The 24,847-nt window shown below is 46.3% G+C and overlaps 1 protein-coding gene across 7 annotated transcripts in view; it reads left to right on the top strand.

Moving 5' to 3' along the window:
• Window positions 1-24,847, top strand: part of OCA2 (OCA2 melanosomal transmembrane protein) — a 385,751-nt gene that overhangs the window by 272,241 nt on the left and 88,663 nt on the right. For all 7 annotated transcript variants that reach the window (XM_037016526.2, XM_073227087.1, XM_073227082.1 and 4 more), the window contains one exon: window positions 4,255-4,348. In XM_037016526.2, coding sequence (XP_036872421.1) covers window positions 4,255-4,348 — 94 coding nt within the window. The remainder of the gene's footprint in view (window positions 1-4,254; window positions 4,349-24,847) is intronic.

The raw sequence follows: 24,847 nt of genomic DNA, 5'->3' as shown, positions 1-24,847 counted from the left end.
GATCCTTTTATCTCTCTCTGTGTCAGCTTCTCTGTGTTCCTGTTCTCTGATTTCTGTTCCATTAACGGCCCCTTGCACCTCATCTATTCCGCTTTAAGTCATTCCAGATTTTGCTTTTTTTCTGTATTTTCCCTCCTTAGCTCTTGCATATTTCTCTGAAGATCCATCAACATGGTTATGACCTTTATTTTGAATTCTTTTTTGGGAAGATTGGTTATGCCTATCTCCCCAGGTTCCCTCTCTGGGGAGAACGTCTGTGTGATTCTGGTCTGGATCAAATTCTTCTGCCTTTTCATGGCAATAGAGGTAGTCATGGGTAGTTGGCACGTGTGTTAGCTGGGAGAACCAAGTCCCTTCCCGGTTGTTCCTTGCCTTCCTCTCCTGGGAGAACGGCGACCCCTAGCTACTTGTGCTGGGCAGCTGCACACTGATGGAATCTCTGATTGTTGCCCAGGCCGCTGTGGAGTAAGCTCCTCATGGTTGCTGTGGGCATGGCCTGCCTCAGGCTGCTGCTCCAATATGGTGGGGCTGCACCAAAGGGGTAACGGGCGGGAGGCTGTTTACTGCCATGAGGGGCTTCTGAGCTGCGCTGCTGCCCAGGGGGTTAGGGCACCCAGAGTTCCCTGGGATTCCCAGCTGCTAGGCTGAGTGTGCTAGTATGCCTCTGTCCAGCTGTGGGGTCCCTGTCCCTCTAAGACTTTCAAAAAGCAGTTGCTTTTCTTTTGTCTCAGGGGCACCAGCTGCGGGGACCTACTCACAGGTCTTACTGTTCTATTTCCCTAGTATCCAGCACATCATGCACTGTGTGTCTATGCTCCCAGTGCAGATGACTAGGGCTGAGTATTCAGCACTCATGGGCTCCCTCTCCCTCCCCACTCTGACTCCTCTGCTCCCACCAGGGGGCTAGGGTTGGGGGCACACTGGGATCCCACCAGGCCGTCGCTTGTATCTTACCCTCTTTGTGAGGCGCTGGGTTCTTGTAGATGTAGATGTAGCCTGGCTGTTGTCCTGAATCTTCTGGTCTCTCTTTTAAGAATACTTGTATTTGTTGTATTTTCAAAAATACATATGGTTTTGGGAGGAGATTTCCACTGCCCTACTCACTCTGCCATCTTGGCTCTTTGAAGGCATATTCATTCTGCTTTGTTTTGTTTTTGGATTCCACATGTAAATGAAATCATATGGTATTTGTCTTTTTCAACCTGGATTATTTCACTTAGCAAAATACCTTCTTGGTCCATCCACGTTGTTGCAAATGTCAAGATTTCATTCTTTTTATGGATGAATAATATTCCATTGTGTATACATCTTCTTTATCCATTCATCTATTGATGGACACTTAGGTTGCTTCCATATCTTGGCTATTGTAAATAATGTGACAATAAACATAGGGGTCCATATCTCTTTTTTATTTTGTTTTCTTTGGGTAAATTCCTAGAACTGGAGTTACTGGGTCATATGGTATTTCTCTTTTTGGTTTTTTGAGGAACCTCCACGCTGCTTTCCATAGTTCCTGAACCAATTTATGTTCCCACTAACAGTGTAGTAAGGTTCACTTTTCTCCACATGCTCACCAACATTTGTTATTTCTTGTCTTTTGGACAGTGGCCATTCTAACTGGTGTGAGGTGATGTCTCATTGTGGTTTTGATATGCATTTTCCTGATGATTAGCTATGTGGAGCACCTTTTCATGTCCCTATAGGCCATTTGTATTTCTTCTTTGGAGAAATGTCTGTTCAGGTTCTCTGCCAATTTTTTAGTCAGTTTTTATTTTTTTGGTGTTGACGTATATAAGTTCTTTATATATTTTGGATGTTAACCCCTTATCAGATAAATCATTTATGAATATGGTGATATCACTGGCCAGATTTGAAAGACAGAAATGTCATCTCTGGCTGTATAGAGGTTGGAAACAAAGATGGCAAAGGTGAGTGTGAGGCCAGTGAGCCTTTGCTGTACTCATGTAGGAGGAGAAGTGGGGACTTGACCAAGGTCTGGGCTGGGTCCTGTAAGGAGGGACAACAGGCCCTGGGAGCCATAGTGTAATTGGAGGTCGAATTTAGGGCATGGGTTCTCATTTGAATTGAAAATTACAGCAGAAAGCTTGATTCAAAACAAAGCTTGATTTCATGGCATAATTTTTGCAAATATCAACCTGTAAGAGAATCTGACACTTGTAACTTTAAGGTTTGAAACATATGCACAGGAACACTTGTCTTGTTTTTTCAGCAGCACTAGGGACAAAGGCATACCTTCCTCCTTGTATAGCCCACTGCCCCTGATCAGGGCCTAGCATCCAGTGCTTAGCTGCTCTGTGAAGCCAGATAGTGTTTGAGATCCTTTAGAGTAGAGGCTGGCTTTGTACTGATAGCATGCTTCCTGGTGTTTGGAATGCCTGGGGGCCATGTAGTGTGTGTTTGCTGTGCTCATAGATGACTGGGTGCTGTGAGAAGCTGCACTTCATTTACTCCTTCAAAGAACCAAGACTTCAAGTTTGAAGTTTCCTCTGTGACAGCAGATGGGTTCATCCAGAGACAACAAAAGCAAAAATTGAAATGTGCCATGGGTATCACTCAGGATCCCCTTTGCTGAGAGTTTCTGTTTCTGCATTAGATAGATTTCCCAGAATGTTATTTATTTCTCTTTGAGCAAATATTTGGGACTACTGAGAATTAAAAAGTGAGCTTTTCAAAATGCTCCTTGTAACCCAGAAAGTAGTAAAGGCTCTCTCTCAGACCCTACAAGGCAACTCTGGAGAACAGGACACGAGTCTGGCAGAGGAGCGTGTGCAGGAGGGACAAGGAACTTCGTGGTAGCTGCACCCTGCTGGTCTGGGCTCTGCAGGGGCTGATAGGGCCCCTTCCTTATGTCTTCCTCTGGGGACTCCATGGGGCAGCAGCACCCCTGGGGCTTACTCTTCTCACAGCCAAACCTGAAGCTCCAGAGAGCCTTCCAGGAACATGATCTTCTGTCTAGTCCACCCACCTTCCATTGGTTAAAACAAGCCACTGCCAAGCCCAAAGTCAGTGGGGTGGAGAAGCAAATCCATCTGCCCCACTGAGCTCACTGCAGGAGGCATACACATGACGTCCTGTTGCAGGGATAAAGATCTGGGGAGTGATCCAGTCCTCTCAAATAGCCAATGAAGCATTACTTTCATGTCAGGAGACCTGCCACGTATCCAGCACAGTGTGGCTTTTTTGACCCCTAATTCTCTACAACAAATGGAAGCACATGTAACATGCCACCGCATTAGTTACAGCTTTCTGTATATGATTTTGCATAATCCTTGCTTTCCAGATGGGTTACCACCGGAGCCCTCTTCTTCCTCTTCCTGCTCTTTAGGTTTTCATGAGGCAACTGCTCTGAGGCAGCAGGTCAGAGGTCCTCCCTAACCCCCCATGGGCTGCTCTGAGGTGCCCAGTAGTGACAACATGGACCTCACACCCCCGAGTGTGCTGGAAGCCGGCCTCATGGCTATGCCCTCCTCTCCCCTTCATTAGGAACATGAACCACAAGGGGATATGCTCTTGGAACACAAATTTCCTACAGAAACTTCACAATGGCTGCTTGTCTCGATGATTATGATAATGTGGTATTTATCTGTTAGAATGGTGCTCCAGATGTTGCATGACTTAGTGGAGATCTAGAACGCAGCTTCCTCGGAAGTGGATCTGACACATGTCCCATATCATGAACATCCGCAGGGTCAGGACGACTGACTGCACAGAGGGGCAGTTCAGCACAGGCTTCTCAGGATCCAGTTGGCAATGAGAGGACTGTATTCAGTACTGGCTTGGCCACTTACAAATCTGTGCCACTTTGTGCTTCTATCTCCTCATCTATCTATTGAAAGAATGACAAGCACTCCTGAGGGGTGTTTGGGGATTAAATAATACGATATATTCATGGAGTTACAGTAAGAGTTGGTCCACTGCAGGGCTAGTAAACATGGGTCGGATGGTTATAGTCCCAGCCCTTGTGTAAGGTTTGACATTATCTTTCCACAGCACAGCTGTGGGCAGTTGAGAAGGAGGACCGGTTAGTTAATCATGCGGCTGGAAATAAAGACATGCTGATGCGCTCAAACTCAAGGTTTCATGGATTCTGAAATTCATTTTGGTTTCCTTTTGAACAGCCTATGCTTTTCACAATTTGCTGAGAAAGTGCTTTAGTTTTTGCAAGTCTGTGAAGGTCTGGGCAGCTCTTCTGTGCTTCTGTGGGTGTGATGCCTGTGTCTTTATTCTCCACAGATTCCTGTGCTGCTGAACCTTAGTCGAGACCCTGAGGTCAGCCTGCCTGCGCCACCCCTTATGTACGCCCTGGCCCTTGGTGCCTGCCTTGGAGGTAAGGGGTGCTGATGTGTGCAGGGGAGCCCGCTGACACTGGTGAGCCTGGACTGATGATTAGGGCTTACCAACTTGAAAATAAGTCTGGATATGTCCTGTGGAGATCAGCTTTGACCATTCCTAGAGCTATCAGATCCTCGTGAAGCCTGTCACTTCTCACTCTGCAGAACTGCCCCTGGCCTTCTGCACCTGTGGCCTGACATCTCAGTTCATGTGCTCCCACACTGGCCCATGCAGATGGGCTTATGCCTAGTAACATGCTTAGCGGCTTATGCTTAGATTTGTGTGAGCACCATCCTCAGTTGCTTTTCTTTATGGCCTCCTTAGGGACTGGGCGAGGGTCGGGGGTGAAGTGAAGACTGGGTGAACTAAGAAGTAGAGACTCTAACTGCAGAGTAAGAAGAAAGATGAAAGCTTATTATTATAATTATTTTTTGGTGTTGGCCTTTGGAGCAATGAAAAAGTGAATTAGAGAAAGTGTCAGGAGAGACTGAGCCCTGGTGAACAAACATGAGGGCTTCGGAGGTCGTCGTCCTTGAAGAAAGCCCACGTTAGGGGACCGTGTCACCCTTGGGGGGAAAAGAGGATGGTGAAGAATCCTAGATAAACACATCAGATACATTTTAAGTTTTCATTCGAACATCCAGACATGCTTAATCTACCTTGCCTTGTTCCTTGATCTCTATTAAATCAATAGCTTTCTATTTAGTTTATTGGTTTGTAAAGGGGGATCAGTGCCATCTGAGGTTTCTCTGGTGTCTGGAGACAGCTGATGCACCTGGCCGAGCGGCTGTGGCCTCAGGTTCCTACAAGAGGGCAGATCTGTTAGAGTGGCCCCTGCCTGGCATCGGGCCCAGGAAGAGTGAAGGCTGTGTTCTCAGCTACATTTAACACCAGAGGTAGAAAACAGAATCCCAGGACACCTGGAAATGTGTCTTCTGTATGGGAGTTTGCTCATCCAGCCTTGGAGTCTGCTATGCCCTGACATCGTGCTTGTGAGCGGTGAGGTGGTCACCTAAGCTTAAGGCCATCCTGTAAATGGACATGTCCTGTCACGGCAGTAAGCAGGGCTCAGGGAAAGGCTGGAGGAAGAGCTGGGGAAGGTTCTCCAGAGAGGGAAGTTTTTTTTTTTTTTTTGAGAGGGCATCTCTCATATTTATTGATCAAATGGTTGTTAACAACAATAAAATTCTGTATAGGGGGGTCAATGCTCAATGCACAATCATTAATCCATCTCAAGTCTAGTTCTCGTCAGTCTCCAATCTTCTGAAGCATAACGAACAAGTTCTTACATGGTGAACGAATTCTTACATAGTGAATAAATTCTTACCTGGTGAACAGTACAAGGGCATTCATCACAGAAACTTTTGGTTTTGATCACGCATTATGAACTATAAACAATCAGGTCAACTATGAATATTCGTTTGATTTTTATACTTGATTTATATGTGGATCCCACATTTCTCCCTTTATTATTATTATTATTTTTATTTTTAATAAAATGCTGAAGTGGTAGGTAAATGCAAGATAAAGGTAGAAAACATAGTTTAGTGTTGTAAGAGAGCAATTGTAGATGATCAGGTGTGTGCCTGTAGACTATGTGCTAATCCGAGCTGGACAAGGGCAGTAAAACATCCATGGATGCAGAAGCTTTCTCTCAACACAGAGGGGGTGAGGTTCTAAGCTTCACCACTGTTGTTCCCCAATTTCTCACCTGATGGCCCCCCTGCGACTGTGCCTGTCTTAGGTTGTTCCTCCCTTGAGAAATCTTACACGTCTCTGGCTAACCAGTCATCTTCCAGGGCCATACAGGGAAATGTAAAGTTGGTAAGTGAAAGAGAAGCAATATTGTTTGAAAAGGTTAGCTTTTTACTTCTTTGCAGATTTATGCCCTGTGGCTTCTATGCCCAGCACTTGTCTCGAGGTATCTTTACCACCTGGAGGAATTATGATACTCGGTAAATTCGATATGAGGCACGAATTCTATTTAAGGGTTGTAATTAGGAAGGAAGAAGAAAAGCTATAGAGGTAGCATATGGAAGAAAACATGGGAGGATTGATTATTTCTTTGACATATCTTCTTGTAGAGTACCTTAAGCATGTATAGGTTTTAAACTACCAACTAACTTGCGCACACATATAAACATAATAGGAATACGGTGACATAAACAAAGCAAATCTATAATTACCATCCATCTCCAGTGAAGCCAAGAAAACCATTTAGGCACCCTAGGCATTTGTGAAAATTTGTCTATGATATGATGGATATTGTCCAACTGTACTTGAACAGTCTGAGAGAAATCAGACAAATTAAAGCAACCCATTTCTGGGATCTGTTCACATCCCATATGTTCTTTTAACCGTAGATAGTCTATAGTCGTAAGATATTGGAGTGCTACACCTTGCACCCCTCCCAACTCCTGATTGAGTTCCAACAGTACAGATCCAGTCAAATTCGTTGTCTCACTGTATGCACATGCCAGCCTAGACATCTCCCTCCTCATTCCAATGGCAAGTCCAGGAAACGGTGGGGTGGACGCAGCCACAATCACAGCATCGCCCGGATCCCTGTGGACGCTTTTTGATGATCATCCCCCAGCACGAGTCCTCCAGAGAGTGCTGATGCTGGAAGCTCCTCCTCATATCGTATCTTAGTTCGTTTTCTGGGTATCCAAGCTAGGCCTTGATCTTCTGCATAGAAACAAACAGACCCTTTGCCCACACTTTGACATGCCCTCTATACCACTGTGTAGAACTCATTGGAGGTCAGCACACAGGAACTGCTTTTTTTATTTTTTATTTTTTATTTATTTTTATTAAGAGAAAGGAATATTATCAGAAAATAGTACCTCCATAGCTCATCATCTGACACCCTTTAAGTGATCAACATAAAGGATATTTAATGCATGCATTAATCTTTCATTTACCAACTGTTTTATCCTATCAAGGAGTAAACCCCCTTTTCTTTCTTTCTTTTTTTTTTTGAGAGGGCATCTCTCATATTTATTGATCAAATGGTTGTTAACAACAATAAAATTCAGTATAGGGGGGTCAATGCTCAATGTACAATCATTAATCCATCTCAAGCCTAACTCTCGTCAGTCTCCAATCTTCTGAAGCATAACGAACAAGTTCTTACATGGTGAACGAATTCTTACATAGTGAATAAATTCTTACGTGGTGAACAGTACAAGGGCAGTCATCACAGAAACTTTCGGTTTTGATCACACATTATGAACTATAAACAATCAGGTCAAATATGAATATTCATTTGATTTTTATACTTGATTTATATGTTGATCCCACATTTCTCCCTTTATTATTATTATTATTATTATTTTTAATAAAATGCTGAAGTGGTAGGTAGATGCAAGATAAAGGTAGAAAGCATAGTTTAGTGTTGTAGGAGAGCAATTGTAGATAATCAGGTGTGTGCCTGTAGACTATGTGCTAATCCAAGCTAGACAAGGGCAATAAACCATCCACGGATGCAGAAGCTTTCTCTCAAAGCAGGGGGGATGGGGTTCTGAGCCTCACCTCTGTTGATCCCCAATTTCTCACCTGATGGCCCCCCTGCAACTGTGCCTGTCTTAGGTTGTTCCTCCCTTGAGGAATCTTACTCGTCTCTGGCTAACCAGTCATCTTCCGGGGCCATACAGGGAAATGTAAAGTTGGTAAGTGAGAGAGAAGCAATATTGTTTGAAAAGGTTAGCTTTTTACTTCTTTGCAGATTTATGCCCTGTGGCTTCTATGCCCAGCACTTGTCTCGAGGTATCTTTACCACCTGGAGGAATTATGATACTCGGTAACTTCAATATGAGGCACGAATTCTATTTAAGGGTTGTAATTAGGAAGGAAGAAAAAAAGCTATAGATGTAGCATATGAAGGAAACATGGGAGGATTGATTATTTCTTTGATATATCTTCTTGTAGAGTACCTTAAGTATGTATAGGTTTTAAACTACTAACTAATTTGTACACACATATTAACATAATAGGAATACGGTGACATAAACAAAGCAAATCTATAATTACCATCCATCTCCAGTGAAGCCAAGAAAACCATTTAGGCACCCTAGGCATTTGTGAAAATTTGTCTATGATATGATGGATATTGTCCAACTGTACTTGAACAGTCTGAGAAAAATCAGACAAATTAAAGCAGCCCATTTCTGGGATCTGTTCACCTCCCATATGTCCTTTTAACCGTAGATAGTCTATAGTCATAAGATTTTGAAGCGCTACACCTTGCACCCCTCCCAACTCCTGGTTGAGTTCCAACAGTACAGATCCAGTCAAATTCGTTGTCTCACTGTATGCACATGCCAGCCTAGACATCTCCCTCCTCATTCCAATGGCAAGTCCAGGAAACGGTGGGGTGGATGCAGCCACAATCGCAGCATCGCCTGGATCCCTGTGGAGGCTTTTTGATGATCATCCCCCAGCACGAGTCCTCCAGAGAGTGCTGATGCTGGAAGCTCCTCCTCATATCATATCTTAGTTCATTTTCTGGGTATCCAACCTAGGCCTTGATCTTCTGCATAGAAACAAACAGACCCTTTGCCCACACTTTGACATGCCCTCTATACCACTGTGCAGAACTCATTGGAGGTCAGCACACAGGGACTGCTTTTTTTTTTTATTAAGAGAAAGGAATATTATCAGAAAAGAGTACCTCCATAGCTCATCATCTGACACCCTTTAAGTGATCAACGTTAAGGATATTTAAAGCATGCGTTGATCTTTGATTTACCAATAGTTTTATCCTATCAAGGAGTAATCCCCCTTTTCTTTCTTTCATTCTTTCTTTTTTTTTTTTAATCTTTAATCTACACTTACATGAAGAGTACTGTGTTTACTATGCTCTCCCCTATATCAGGTCCCCCCTAACAACCACATGACGGTTACTGTCCATCAGCTTAGCAAAATGTTGTAGAATCCCTACTTGTCCTCTCTGTGTTGTGCAGCCCACCCTCCCCTTTCTCCCTCCCCCCATGCATGCTAATATTAATACTCCCCTTCTTCTCCCCCCCCTTATCCCTCCCTGCCCACCCATCCTCCCCAGTTCCTTTCCCTTTGGTAACTGTTAGTCCATTTTTGGGTTCTGTAATTCCGCTGCTGTTTTGTTCCTTCAGTTTTTCCTTTGTTCTTATACTCCTCAGATGAGTGAAATCATTTGGTATTTCTCTTTCTCTGCTTGGCTTATTTCACTGAGCATAATACTCTCCAGCTCCATCCATGTTGCTGCAAATGGTAGGATTTGCCCTCTTCTTATGGCTGAATAATATTCCATTCTGTATATGTACCACATCTTCTTTATCCATTCATCTACCGATGGACATTTTCAGAAACCCTCTGAAATATAGGTTGGTAGAATTTCAATATTTTGGAATTTACTGAGGCTCTTTTTGTGAGCTAGTATGTGGTCTATTCTGGAAAATGTTCCATGTGCACTTGAGAAGAATGTATATCCTGTTGCTTTTGGATGTAGAGTTCTATAGATGTCTGTTAGGTCCATCTGTTCTAGTGTGTTGTTTAATGCCTGTGTGTCCTTACTTATTTTCTGCCCGGTGGATCTATCCTTTGGGGTGAGTGGTGTGTTGACGTCTCCTAAGATGAATGCATTGCAGTCTATTTCCCTCTTTAGTTCTGTTAGTATTTGTTTCACAAATGCTGGTGCTCTTGTGTTGGGTGCATATATATTTAGAATGGTTATATCCTCTTGTTGGACTGAGCCCTTTATCATTATGTAGTGTCCTTCTTTATCTCTTGTTACTTTCTTTGTTTTGAAGTCTGTTTTGTCTGATATTAGTACTGCAACCCCTGCTTTCTTCTCACTGTTGTTTGCCTGAAGTATGTTTTTCCATCCTTTGACTTGTAGTCTGTGCTTGTCTTTGGGTTTGAGGTGAGTTTCTTGTAAGCAGCACATAGATGGGTCTTGCTTTTTTATCCATTCTATTACTCTGTGTCTTTTGATTGGTGCATTAAGTCCATTTACATTTAGGGTGACTATTGAGAGATATGTACTTATTGCCATTGCAGGCTTTAGATTCGTGGTTACCAAAGGTTCAAGGTTAGCCTCTTTAGTATCTTACTGCCTAACTTAGCTCGCTTATTGAGCAGTTATATACACTGTCTGGAGATTCTTTTCTTCTCTCCCTTCTTACTCCTCCTCCTCCATTCTTCATGTGTTGTGTGTTTTGTTCTGTGCTCTTTTTAGGGGTGCTCCCATCTAGAGCAGTCCCTGTAGGATGCCCTGTAGAGGTGGTTTGTGGGAAGCAAATTCCCTCAGCTTTTGCATGTCTGGGAATTGTTTAATCCCACCATCATATTTAAATGATAGTCGTGCTGGATACAGTATCCTTGTTCAAGGCCCTTCTGTTTCATTGCATTAAATATATCATGCTATTCTCTTCTGGCCTGTAGGGTTTCTGTCGAGAAGTCTGATGTTAGCCTGATGGGTTTTCCTTTATAGGTGACCTTTTTCTCTCTAGCTGCCTTTAAAACTCTTTCCTTGTCCTTGATCCTTGCCATTTTAATTATTATGTGTCTTGGTGTTGTCCTCCTTGGATCCTTTCTGTTGGGGGTTCTGTGTATTTCCATGGTCTGTTTGATTATTTCCTCCCCTAGTTTGGGGAAGTTTTCAGCAATTATTTCTTCAAAGAGACTTTCTATCCCTTTTCCTCTTTCTTCTTCTTCTGGTACCCCTATAATAGAAATGTTATTCCTTTTGGATTGCTCACATAGTTCTCTTAGTGTTGTTTCGTTCCTGGAGATCCTTTTATCTCTCTCTATGTCAGCTTCTATATGTTCCTGTTCTCTGGTTTGTATTCCTTCAATGGCCTCTTGCATCTTATCCATTCTGCTTATAAATCCTTCCAGGGATTGTTTCACTTCTGTGATCTCCTTCCTGACATCTGTGATCTCCCTCCAGACCTCATCCCATTGCTCTTGCATTTTTCTTTGCATCTCATCCCATTCCTCTTGCATTTTTCTCTGCATCTCTTTCAGCATGTTCATGATTTTTATTTTGAATTCTTTTTCAGGAGGACTGGTTAAGTCTGTCTCCTTCTCAGGTGTGGTCTCTGTGATCTTTGTCTGCCTGTAGTTTTGCCTTTTCATGGTGTTAGAGATAGTTTGCAGAGCTGGTACGAGTGACAGCTGAAAGAGCTTTCCTTCTTGTTGGTTTGTGGCCTTCCTCTCCTGGGAGAATAGCGACCTCTAGTGGCTTATGCTTGGCAGCTGTGCGCAGACAGGGCTTCTGCTACCTGCTCTGTTGCTATGGAGTTTATCTCCGCTGTTGCTGTGGGCATGTCCTGCCTGGGGCTGCTCCTCCAAAATGGTGGAGCCCTGTTGGAGGGGGAGCCGCTGGGAGGCTATTTATCTCCGTAAGGGGCCTCTGTGCTCCCTGCTGCCCATGGGGTTAGAGTGCCCAGAGATCCCCAGATTCCCTGCCTCTGGGCTAAGTGTCCTGTCCTGCCCCTTTAAGACTTCCAAAAAGCACTCTCCAAACCAAAACAACAACAGCAACAACGAAAGAGGAAAAAAAAAAAAAAAGGAAAAAACACGCGATTTTCTTTGTCCTCAGGCGCTGGTCTCAGGCACCCACTCACCGTTCTTGTTGCCTTGTTTCCCTAGTATTGGGGTCCCTGTCCCTTTAAGGCTTCCAAAAAGCACTCGCCAAAAGAAAAAAAAAGGAAGAAACGTGCGATATTGTTTGTCCTCAGGCACCGGTCTCAGGCACCCGCTCACCAGTCTTGCTGCCCTGTTTCCCTAGTATTGGGGTCCTGTCCCTTTAAGGCTTCCAAAAAGCGCTCGCCAAAAAAAAAAAAAGGGAAAAACGCGTGATTTTCTTTGTCCTCAGGCGCCCGTCTCAGGCACCCACTCACTGGTCTTGCTGCCCTGTTTCCCTGGTATTAGGGTCCCTGTCCCTTTAGGGCTTCCAAAAAACACTTGCCAAAAAAAAAAAGGGAAAAATGCGCGATTTTCTTTGTCCTCAGGTGCCGGTCTCAGGCACCCGCTCACCGGTCTTGCTGCCCTGTTTCCCTAGTATTGGGGTCCCTGTCCCTTTTAGGCTTCCAAAAATCACTCGCCAAAAAAAAAAAAAAGGAAAAACGTGCAATTTTCTTTGTCCTCAGGCACCGGTCTCAGGCGCCCGCTCACCAGTCTTACTGCCCTGTTTCCCTGGTATTGGGGTCCCTCTCCCTTTAGGGCTTCCAAAAAGCAGTCGCCAAAAAAAAAAAAACCGCTCCGGTTTCTTTCCACCCGCCGGGAGCCAGGGGGAGGGGTGTTCGGGTCCTGCCGGGCCGGGGCTTGTATCTTACCCACTTCACGAGGTGCTGGGTTCTCGCAGGTGTGGATGTGGTCTGGATGTTGTCCTGTGTCCTCTGGTCTCTATTTTAGGAAGAGTTGTCTTTGTTATATTTTCATAATTCTATGTGGTTTTGGGAGGAGAGTTCCACTGCTCTACTCACGCCGCCATCCTGGCTCCAGAGAGGGAAGTTTTGAGGGTGAGAACCTTTGGACTATGTCTGATACCCCAGAACATGTGGAATGAATGTAGAGGGGATTATCAAGGACGGAAGTTAGCATGGACTGTTTATATGGATAATAGCCTGGAGTGTGCTTGAACACCTCCTGACTGGGCCCTGTGCCCTCAAAGCAGGGGTATGGCTATAACGACTGATGCAGGTCTCAAGCCTTGGGGTCTTTCTGACCTTGGGGCTCCTGCCGTCGGACGGGGCTCACTCCTGGTGCAGCAGACACCAAGGAGGGCTGGGTGTCAGCTCTACACTTACTCTGTCAAGGAGCTTCTCTTATTGATTTAGAGCTCGGCATTAAAAGAAGGTGTAGCAAAATATACATAGCATAAAATTTACAATTTTAACTATTTTTAAGTGTACAGTTCAGTGCCAGCAATCACCTCTATACATCCCCAGAACTTTTTCATCTTCTCAAACTGAAACTCCATGCACAGTAAACCAAAATTCCTCATTTCTCCATGATTTGGCCCTTTGAAGACCTCTTTAGAAGTTTTCAGTTGGTTTGAGAAATGTTATTTGCTGTATAAATTTGGTGTGAGTCCCTAGATAGTTTGAAACAAAAAAACTTCCTCTGGTCCGATCTTAGTACCTTTTGGTTGCTCTTTTTACTAAGAGCTAAGAACAATTCAGGTAAGGCTTAGGAAAAACGCAGCCTAGTCCGGGTTTCCTAGGAATGGGAGGCAGAGGCGAGCTTCCACACAAAGGCTTTATTTGGAGGTGGGACCCCAGGGCAGCAAGACTGAGGGAAGCAGTGAGGTGAAGCAGCGAAGGAGAAAACATAAGTAGAAGGTACGTGACAAGCTAGTAACAGCTTTCAAAGAAGACATAGCCAGGTTTGAGTCAGATGGGTTATTTTTCAGACGGGTCCTGTGGAACTATTGCGCCTGGGAGGGGAAGGAGAAGGGAGAGATCTGTCTGTTATTCCCACACTGTTTCCTGCCTTTCACTGGCCAGTTTACTCCAGGGGGCTTCTGAACCCGGTCAGGGAGTGTGAGGCCACAGGAGACGGCTGCTCTCTATACAGTGGAGAACAAACAAAGCAAACAACGTGAGCTACAAAATCATAGTTTTAAAGAACACCCTTCAAATGCTGAAGAAGCAAAGAAAACTAAATGAAGTAAATATAAAAAAGTAACAAGCCCTTCCTGGTGGGGAGGAGAACATGGGTGCTTCTGTCTCTGGCTGGGGGTGAAGCGGGAAAGCTGAGCGAATCTCTCAGTGCCTTTGCTGAATGTGCAGTGAAGCTGGGGATGCTGCAGCAGCGACGAGGGAAAAGCTTCAGAGACGTGCTGGACCTTCACAGGCTGTACTGAAGTTGGCGGTATGGTGGGCAGAGAGCTGCCTTTTGAAGGATGAAACCCAGGGAAGAACTTCAGAACACAGAGAATCCTCAGCAGTCAACAGGCCAAAACATGATTTAGAAAACTGATGACTTAGCTGTATAGCACCAGAGACCCCAGAATCGCCCTCTGCTCATATCACTGTTTCAAAGAAACTCCTGATCCCACCCTCAAAACATCTCAGCTAATGGCAAATCAAATCTAACTCAAGATGCAACAAAATCAGGTCCAGCTCAGCTTCATATTAGGTTGGCTCCATGTCCTGCTGTCGCGCGCCCCGTCCTCGCCGGCAAGAACAGCACGCAACAACAGCAGGATTCTTCTGCAGAAAGCTTTATTCTTCAGCTCTTTGTGAAACAAATGCATTGGGCAGGACCCAGAGGGGAAGGAGAGGCTTGCTTATATAGTTCTCATGCTCTGACCTGGTTGGTGCGGCTCCATACGCTTCATTAGCATAACAATTTGGTGGGTCTCATTGGTCCTTATGCCAAGGCGCAATTAGCATGTGGTTTAGTGGCGTGGGATGTTTTGTCACTAGGAAGTTCGGGGCTTTCCGGCTGCCCTGCATTGGGCGCCATTTTCTGAGCGCGGCTGCCAACATCTCCCCCTTTTTTGTCTAATAGAAGCTCAAGGCGGAACTTGCCAGCAGAGGCGGAGACAGAGGCCTGACCTCCATCACACTTTCTGATGCCCCTTTTTTGGAGAGGGGTTCTGGGCATCTACCCCTATGCAGTCAGGCATGCCTCTCAGAGGGGCCCAAGACCTCTTGCAGTGCTTTGCCTCGCATCCTCTGGCTGGCGTTGGGACCACTTGGTACAAAGGGTTTGGACCTTTTTTCTCAACCCTCTTGCACCATGAGCTTCACAGAGAAGGCTGCGAGCAAGCACTGAGGTCCTCGGACCTGGTGCAATGCCACTTGGGCTCAGGGTGCAGGAGCAACCTCAGGCTAAAGCCGGGCTTCCTTCTCAAGCATGTTGAGCCATATTTGGGGAGAGGCGCCAACGTCTATCGCCATTAGGGCTTGAGCAAGGACCACTTTGTCTCGCTTATGTTGGTTGCGGAGCCTGCATAACAACCAGAGTAGGAGCATGAGACCTCCAAGCATGAACACGCCCATCCCAGCCATGCCCGCCCACTCCTTGACGTGGGAGAGAGCTCTGAGGAACCAGGAAGAGAGTCCTTCTGCTACGGAGATATCTAGACGGGTGGAGTTGATGTGGATTATTTCTCGCCGCAGTTCTTCTAGTGCCCCATCGAAGTCTTGGGACCAGTTTCCTGAAAGATACTGGGACAGGTCTCGTGACAGATTAGTGAAAGCATTTAATACTTCTGTTAGTGATCCTGGCTTGTTTGTGGCTCTGTAATATGGCTGTGGCTAGGCCCGCGTTGGTGAGTGGTCCTCCTATTTCTCTACAGGCTTTCAACCAAGCGTGTATCCCTTTCTGTTTCCAGGGTGTTATCGCCTGTCTGCATTCCTTGGTACATTGTTCAAACACTAATTGCTCCACTAGGGGCATCGCTTGTTCCTGATCTCCAAATATTCTGCCTGCGGCCTCCATCATACGAGCGACAAAGTCAGAAAATGGCTCGCTCGGCCCTTGAATAATTTTTGACAAATTGCCTGACACTTCTCCTTTGTTGGTGAGGGCTTTCCATGCCTTGGCGGCGCACGTGTTTATTTGTGCGTATACTTGTAAGGGGAAGGCGGTCTGGTTGGCTACCCACTGTCCTTGGCCCGTCAGCATATCATATGACCACGCAGGCTGTCCCTCGGCTGCGTTTGCGCGTCCGATATTGCGGGCCATACTGATATCATGCCACAGTGCCTTCCATTCTATGTACTGCCCCATACTAGAAAGGCATGCCTTAGTTACATACTGCCAGTCTGCGGGTGTCATTGCTGTCTCTGTTAGTCTTTCAATCTGTGCTATGGTGTAGTTAGCACTGACTCCATAAGCCCGAACAGACTCCGCTAACTCCTTAACTTGTTTATGGCTCAGGGGCTGGTGAGAGCGTACGCCATTATCCTCAAATACAGGAAACATTTGTCTAATTGCCTGAAGAGTATCTGGGTGGCAAAAAGAGAGTGCGCCGCTCACGTAAGGTGGCGGGGCAAAGGGCGTCGGGGGACACCCTGCTCTCATTTTTTCCTTGGTCCGCTTTTCAACTTTGCTGGTTCCCTTACTTCTGTACTCTGCGGTTCTATTTTCTTCCCCTTCCTCTGCGGACGTTAATTCCTCCTCAGATTCCCTACTGGAGAGTTGGAGGTCCCTCAACTCTTTCCAGGGGTATTTACTATTTTCTCCGAGGCGATCGTCACTCGCTTCTCGGGGCTCTTTCGCTTTTGCCCTAGGCGGGCTTTCTCCCTCACTCTGGGGTTTCTTTACTTTCGTTTTTGTGGCCTTTTTTCGGCCACGAGCTCGCTCTGTCTCCCGTTCCGTTTCTGACATGCTCTCTTGGATGTCTGTCAAGGCTCTCTGACCTTCTTTTATTACCTTTTCACACCTCTCATCTTGCAGGCAAGCTCTAATCAGTTTCCAGAGGGGTCTGGTGCCTCCCCTCAGGCTGCCTTCTTCCTCCTCTCTATCAAGATCTTTCCCCAACTTGTCCCAGCTCGGGATTGAGAGGGACCCTGAACAAATAAACCAGGGGGCCACACGGTCTATCTCCTTTACAAAAGATCCTAAGACTTTGCTGGAGACCCTCAAGTTTCGCTCTTTGAGAGCTGTCTGCAGCGCCGTGACTAATGACGGTGCATTCCCCATGGTGCCTCCTTATTTACAGAGAACCATCAGCCACTATCCTAAAAAGCGCGTCTCTCGGAACTTACCCCTCCGGGTTTTCTTCTGTCCTGCAGTTCTGAATCCTCTCCAGATGTCTGAAGGGTCCTCCCTGTGCCGGTGATGTTCTGGTTCCCGGGTTTCGGCACCACTTGTCGCGCGCCCCGTCCTCGCCGGCAAGAACAGCACGCAACAACAGCAGGATTCTTCTGCAGAAAGCTTTATTCTTCAGCTCTTTGTGAAACAAATGCGTTGGGCAGGACCCAGAGGGGAAGGAGAGGCTTGCTTATATAGTTCTCATGCTCTGACCTGGTTGGTGCGGCTCCATACACTTCATTAGCATAACAATTTGGTGGGTCTCATTGGTCCTTATGCCAAGGCGCAATTAGCATGTGGTTTAGTGGCGTGGGATGTTTTGTCACTAGAAAGTTCGGGGCTTTCCGGCTGCCCTGCATTGGGCGCCATTTTCTGAGCGCGGCTGCCAACATCCTGCACTGGCAGGTTAGCATAAGTGGGAAGCTCTTTTCAAGATGTGTGTTATTATTACTTCAGTCTCTATAGTTCTTCATGTAAAATGCCAAGCATACCATTACCTTGATAAACAGCATTTACAAAAAACCTACAGCTAACACCATTTTTACTGTTGAAAGATTGAATGTTTGCCCCCTTAGATTGGGAACAAGGCAAGGATGTCTGTTCTTCCCTCTCCTACTCAATGTAGTGCTGGACGTTCTAGCCAGTGAAAGAGTGAAGAAAAGGAAATAAAAAGTATACAGATTGGGAAGGAAGAGTCCCTACTGCAGATGTAGCTTCCAAAGAATCTATTTGAAAAACTCAGAAAACCCCAGAACTAATATGTGAGTTTCATAAGTTCACAGGATACAAGACAGATGTATGAAAATCAATTTTAGCCATGAAAATGTGGATACCACAGTTAAATATACAATATTATTTATAATTACTCAAAAAATTAAATACTGAAGCTGTAAATTACAAAGTGCTGATAAATAAAAAAATCCAGATAAATGAGAAGACAACCATGCTCAACATGGTGAAAATGTCAGTTGTCCTTAAGTTAATCTTTGGGTCCAATGTAATTCCTATCAAAATCTCAGCAAGATTTTTTGTATATATATTCAAGATTATTCTAAAATTTATATGTCAAAAAGGATATATAGGCAAAAAGTACATGAAAGGGTGTTCAACGTTATTAGCCTTTGGGAAAGTGCAGATTAAAACCACAGTAAGATATTGTCACACACCTATAAGAATGTCTAAGATAAAATATAGTGATAATGCCAAATATTACTGAGGATGTGGGGACACTGGATCACTCACACCGTTGTTGGGGCTGTCAAGTGGTCCCATCACTCTGTAGGACAGAGTGGAGAGCAGTTTGGCAGTGTCTTAAAAAACTACTGAGTAATTCTTCTAGAGAAATGAAAATTTATGTTCACCCAAAACTTGTACACAAATTCTTAGAAAGCCTTATTTGTAATAGCCAAAAAGTAGAAAAAAACCAGATGTCCATCAATAGTAAATTGTTGAACGAATTGTGGTACATTCCTTCCAAGAAATCCTACTCAACTATAAAAAGGAATGGACTATTGATACACATGACAACCTTGCTGAACCTCCAGAGCATTACGTGGAGTGAAAAAAGTCAATCCCCAACGGGTATGCACTGTAATTATTGCATTTATAGATAAAATTCTAGAAATGTAGAAATAGTTTAGTTGGCAAATAAATTGGTTGGCAGAGTTAAGTACAGGGTGGGGTGGAGGGAAGTGGGTGTAGCTATAAAAGAGCAACAGGATCATTTTGGTGATGAAAATTTTCTGTATCTTGACTGTGTCAATATGGATATCCTGATTGTGACATTTGCACTATGGCTTTAATTATATTACCAGTGAGGGAAATTGGTAAATGGTGTGTGGAATCTCTCCTTATTATTCCTTATACCTGCATGTGAATGTACAATCACCTTGAAATAAAGTGTCAATTAAAGTAATGAGAAAAGGGAACACCAGAGGGGAAACTGTTCTCATTGACTAAATCCATAATTACTAAACTAAACAAATATAGATAGATAGACAGCCAAAATGAGCAATAAAGTCAAGGAAATATCTCAGAATATAGAGGCAAAAGTCAAAGAAGAAATTTCAGGAGAAAAATAATACACAGAAAAGTTCAGTATGGAAGGAAAATCCAGTATTCAACTACTGGAAACATCTCAGGAGGGACAGAATGAAGTGGAAGGGAGGAATTTATCCAAGAAATAATGGAAATGGATTTTTCAGAGTCGAAGTAGCATATGAGTGGATACATACCTAATGCTATCTCTGTGAAATCTGAGAACTCCATGCAGGCTTAGAAGCATGCCCAGTGTCACAACAAGCAGTAAACCCCAGAGCTGGGGATCGGATTTAGTAGTCCAACCTCAGAGTTTCTTCTCCTAAGCTCTCTTTATATTGAAAACATGTAATTAGAAATACCAGGTTTGGTAAAATATGGTATCAAAAAAAAGGATAGGTCCAAATTTGAAGCAAATTAAAATGAGGCATGATCTTAAGGAAATGATGGAACATAAGAAATGAAACTTATGTGGACCTTGGTCCTGGTGCATGTCCTGGCCCTGCAGGGATGGTGTTTGCATAGTGTGGGTGGTATAAATGCTTCTGACTGGTGTTCACCATTGGCGTGAACCCCATGAGTCTTATCTGCTCATAGAACATACTGGTGTGGTCATTAATTTCTTTGATGATCATGTTCTTCTACTTTATTTGTTGCTGTGTCTGAGTATTATTTGTATAAAAACAAACTTTAAAAATAATCCAAATATCTACTGGTAGAACACAGAGAACAAATAAAAACTAATTTATGTTCAAGAGCTCATGCTATCTTTGCCAAAGTTACCTAGAGATTGTGGGCAGTCCTGGCAGCATGTAGCTGTATTAAAACCTGTTGCTTCCCTTCAGTTTTAGTCATATTTTGAATGGCAGATGGCTCTTCCACTTGTCAAAGGGAATGCTAGCACATAGCATTAACTTTAATGTTTTCCAACAAGTGGGAAATTACCACTGGTCTGTGTTTGATCTAACCTGGACTGACTGACACAGGATGTTATACTGGAGATTCTTTATAAATGTATAAATTGTCCATTGAAAACAAGGCACAGCTTTAAAAAATGTTCTTGTTCTGTCTCTAGATTCATATACCATCTTTCCATGTAGGATTATGCAGATATGTCAAGGCAGGCAATAGACATTTATATGCACACAATCAACCCCTATTTGCTCCTCTAAATGGCTTGAGCTGGAGCACTGGCACCTAGGACCTCTTTCTCCCTACCACATGGAACCCGTGCCATGGATGGGGTGCCATCAAAGACTCCTAGCATCTTATTACATTGCTGCAACACCTGTTGACATCTGAATAGTAGTCTCACATTCTTAATGTTAAGTGAACCCCGCAATGACCACATGAGATGCTGAGGGAACATGGTGACTGACTTCATTTAGGGCAGATGTGGCTGACTTCCTTCACCTCTTCCCTGCCAATGATAAGGCACAGACAGGCAAATGGGTTCCTACCCTTTTCCAAAGCCATTTGGAGTTAAGGAGACCTGAGGTGGTGGCTTCTTTGGGAGTCAGGGGCTTCTGGCAGTGATTTCCCAGGTCCTGAGAACGAACCTCAGGGGAGAGAGTGGTCCTGCTTCTCCCTCTGGACACTCCACCGCCGTGTGTTCACGAGGTGCCTGGAGCCATTTCCTGCCTGAGTGTGGGCAGTCTGAGCGCTGTTGATGGTGGCAGAACTCACCGAGGGAGGCGACAGTCCTGGGCGACACTCCTGGGCCCTGGTGCCCGCTGAGTCCTGACTTGCTTGCCTCTGCCTGCTGGCCGCCAGCAAGCGCCTTCCCCTGTTGTCAGTGCTACCTTGTGGTGCATCTTCCTTTCCTTGCAGCCAGAAGCCCTGAGATCAGTATAACAGAAATGGGCAGAGACTTGGGTGGAGGCTTGCTGCTTGGCTGCCCTGCGCGCCCCCACGGTCGTCCCTGCTGCTTCCCTTTACTGTCATGCTCACTCCATCACTCAGCCTCTCTGCCAGTCTCAGTTTGCCGACCAATAAGACTTGAGGGAAACCTGTTTGGGAGCTCTTTTGCCCTTCTGATAAAAATATTCTGGTACCAGTTCGTCTCCATGCTTGCTACTTTAGAAATGGCCGTGATCATCTGTGACGGGAGGGCGAGGCCGAGAGAATGGGGGAGTTCAGCCTCCGATAGCACAAGACCCTGGACTGAAGCTCCCCAGCCCTCTGCCCCCACCTTCTGGCTGTGCGGGAGGAGGCAGTTTCCCTGTGTACATGAGCTGCTGTGGTCAGGTTTTCTGTTGCTTGTAGCTGAAAGTATCATTACAGGAACAGGGCTCAGGGAGACTACATCAGTTAATATTCTCTGTCCAAGGTGACCAGGCCTCCAAGAGGAAGGACAGCTGAGTGCAAAGGGCTGACTGGAGGCTGGGTCCGGGGAAGGAGGACAGGAGATGTGCGGTGTCGAGCGGGCTCTGGGGCACCTCAGTCCCCATGGTGTCTGCCTGCTACATTCCTGGGAAGGTGCGGAGGAGCCAGGTGTGCAATGGCTGAGCAGCTGCCCCATGTGACAGAGCTCAGCCCGGCCCCTGCTCATGTCTCTGCTTTATCTCCTTCTAAGGGAAGAACGTGAGCTAGAGAGCTCCTCATCCTGCCCAGGTCATCACGCAGGCTTCTGACTGCTGAGGAAGATCAGAGAGAGAGGGAGGCCTGTGTCCCCACCCAGCCCCCTCATCCTGCCCAAGTCATCACACAGTCGGGACCAACTGCTCCCCCTTCCCTTGGATCCTTGGAAGCCTCCCCACTCCATTCCCTGGATCCAGAAGTGCTCCGGAACAAATTCACTCACTAAGCGGGGTCACCCCAGCAATGTGAAACAGGCAACAGAAAGGGCCTTTGATTTTCTGCAGGTGGCGGTTGCAGACAAGGAATTCCTACCGACTGCAGCAGAATGAGGTGCTTTGATGCAGGCAGGGCCTGCCTGCCACTTGAAATGGAAAACAAGGGGTGGTTTTTTAATCATTAATCCCTAACAGGAGAGAAGAAAAGTGCTGCCTTTTATTTTTAGAGCTCACACAGGTTATTGAACACAACCCTGGATCACATGTTAAGCTCTGTGTTGTCCAGAAACAGAGCTCTCCACTGAATTCCTGGAGTAGCAGTGTTTGGGGGTGGCAGGGTTAGCACTGCCCAGGCGCTGAGGTGCATGCTCTGCCATGGAGGCCAGCAGGGCAGGGCCCCACAGGGAACATGGGCTTCCCTGTGGAACAGTTTTATCAGGCTTGGGAAGTACTCCCCAGCAGGATAGCTCGCACGATATGTGGACTCTCACTGGTGAGTCTCCTTGCGCAGAGGAGGGCCATGGGATAGAAGCATCAGTGTGACAGCACAGAGGGGAGGCGGTGTGGGCCCCTGACGGCTGTGGGGTTTGTACATTGCCATCTGCTCAGTTCCCTTCAGATGCTCTGCGTGGCTGTCTGCAGAAAGACCTCCCTCCCTGTCTGATCTTCCTCAGGAGTCAGACACCTGGTTCCAGTCCTGGGAAGGCCACTTCCCAGCCCTGACAGTGTAGCATGTGGCCTCTCTGTGCCTCAGTCTCTTCATGGGGACACGGGGGACCTCAGCGTTGTGAGGAGGGTGAGATGACTGAGAGCATGCCCAGCCTTTAGAATGCTGTTGGCTCAGACATGCCGTCGCCTCCTTAAACCCTTCTCCCGCAGAACTCACACCTGGCTCCAGGCCTGCATATGCCCAATGCTCGGCTGAAGCTGGTTGTTGCATCTCATTCTACTTGGTGCCTCCTTCTCTTCGTTTGCAGCTCCCTCAGGGAAGCCTCCCTGGCTGTGGCCTGGTGAGCCCTGAGCATTTGCTCTGGGCCTCCTATCTTGTGCCTGCTGTGCAGCGCCTATGTGGCGTCTCTGTCCTGCCTTTCTAAGAACAGTTTCCCTGCGAACTCCCAGAGGATATGGCCTGATCTGTCTGCGGAGAGTGGCTGGCTGGGGAAGAAGGGGGAGCTGTCTTGGGTCAGAAGCTAACAAGATGCTAGTGGAAATCTGGGCCAAGTCGGGGGTGGTTCAGGCACAGGCATATTTCAGAACCATTGCTGGAAATCCAGACTCACTTCTGACCATGTCTGAGACACAAGAGGTTTCAGAATGTGCCTAGAATCCTGGAATTACCCACAGAAGTTTTCTATCATTACCATAACAGATAAACATAGGAGATTTGCTGTCTTACAGTCCTGGCCTTCCAGGTAAGGATCGCCCAGCTGGGTCTCTGCTTAGAGCCTCAGGACGCCAAGAGCAGGGTGTCCTCAGGCCGGGCGTCCTTCTGGAAGCTCTGGGGATGGGTCTGCTTCTGAACTAGCTCAGGCTGTTTCCCTGATCCTGTTCCTTGCTGGCCCCTGGCTGAAGCTGCCCTTAGCTCCTAGAGGCCTTGCTGGTCCCAGCACTTGGGCCTGAATCTCAGAGTCAGCAACGGTGTGTAGAGGCGGGAATCCGCTGCAGGCAGGACTCTCTCTGCTCTCCTGGGATCCCTATGAGATCTCTATGATTCCACCCTGGGAATCTCCAACATGGGATCTCTCGGATTCTCCCTCTGAGGCTTCTCTTCTGCTTCTCGCTGGAGAAAGTTCTCTGCTTTTAGGGGTTCACTGGACTCAGTGGGCCTACCCACATAATCTAGAGTAATCCCTTTATCCCAGGGTCCATGATTTGAATTACTTCTGCAAAGTCCCCTTTGCTATATAGGGCAACTGAATGACATAGCCATAGGTTCTGAGGATTAAGGTGTGGACTTCTTTGCAGTGAGGTGGGGGGGACAGCATGCTGCCTCCCACACCACCTAGAGCAATCCAGTGTCACTTGTAGGCTGGACTGTCCCCCAGCCAGGCTCCCTGCTTTCTTGGCAGCCACCCTAAAATCTGTCCTGTACACAGCCATGTGAGTCAGCCTGTTACACCCTTCTCTTCCTTTAGCCGTGGTCCCCCCCCACCCCCCAGTCCCCCAGCCTTTCCTAATGCTCTCTGCATAGGGCCGGATGCTCTGAAGTTCCCTGAGAAGCAGTGTGACTGTCATCAAAATGGCACAGAGCAGCACAGTGACCACATGCAAAGCAGGGCTGGCCTTGGGGACAGTGGGGCCTGCACAGGGCTTGTGCTGGGTGTGCGGCAGCACTGGGGGGAGACCCTGGAGGATTTTACTGAGCTCTTAAGATCTGAAGTCCTATACTGTTGATGCCCCAAGTATGCTTCATCCTTAGAACAAGCATGTAACTGGACACGGCATGCTGTTTCAGTGTCCTTCATGGAAGAAACCCCAGCCTAAGTCTGTATAGGGGAAAAGTAGGGAAAGTGAGGTGAGGCTCGGGCTGGCTGGGTCTTCGTGGACCTTTGCGTGGGCAGCCTGGGCTGTGGGCCTGGCAGCTGTGTGGGCTGCTGCATATTTTGGGGAGAGGGTGAGGGCCGAGTGGAGGGAAGGGCATGTGTTTTCAACTGAGTGCTGTTGGCATTTCCTGGGGCCCAGGTCCCAGGCCGTGTGTGTCCTCCAGTGGGAGACCTGCAGACCTTGTGGCTCTGAGGTTATTTATTCCATCCTCCTCTCTGTGCTGCACATTGCCAACGACACAGGGATGCTGATGCTGTCAGGCTGGTCCTCGATCCTCCTCCTCCTCCCCTGCTGCTACTCGCATTGTCCCATCTCCGAAGGCCACTCTCTCATGCTGACAAGCCATGGCAGCTCCAGATTTG

This window comes from Manis javanica, chromosome 18, assembly GCF_040802235.1.
Source record: "Manis javanica isolate MJ-LG chromosome 18, MJ_LKY, whole genome shotgun sequence".
Lineage (NCBI taxonomy): Eukaryota > Metazoa > Chordata > Mammalia > Pholidota > Manidae > Manis > Manis javanica.
This window is presented reverse-complemented; position numbering and strand designations above follow the sequence as displayed.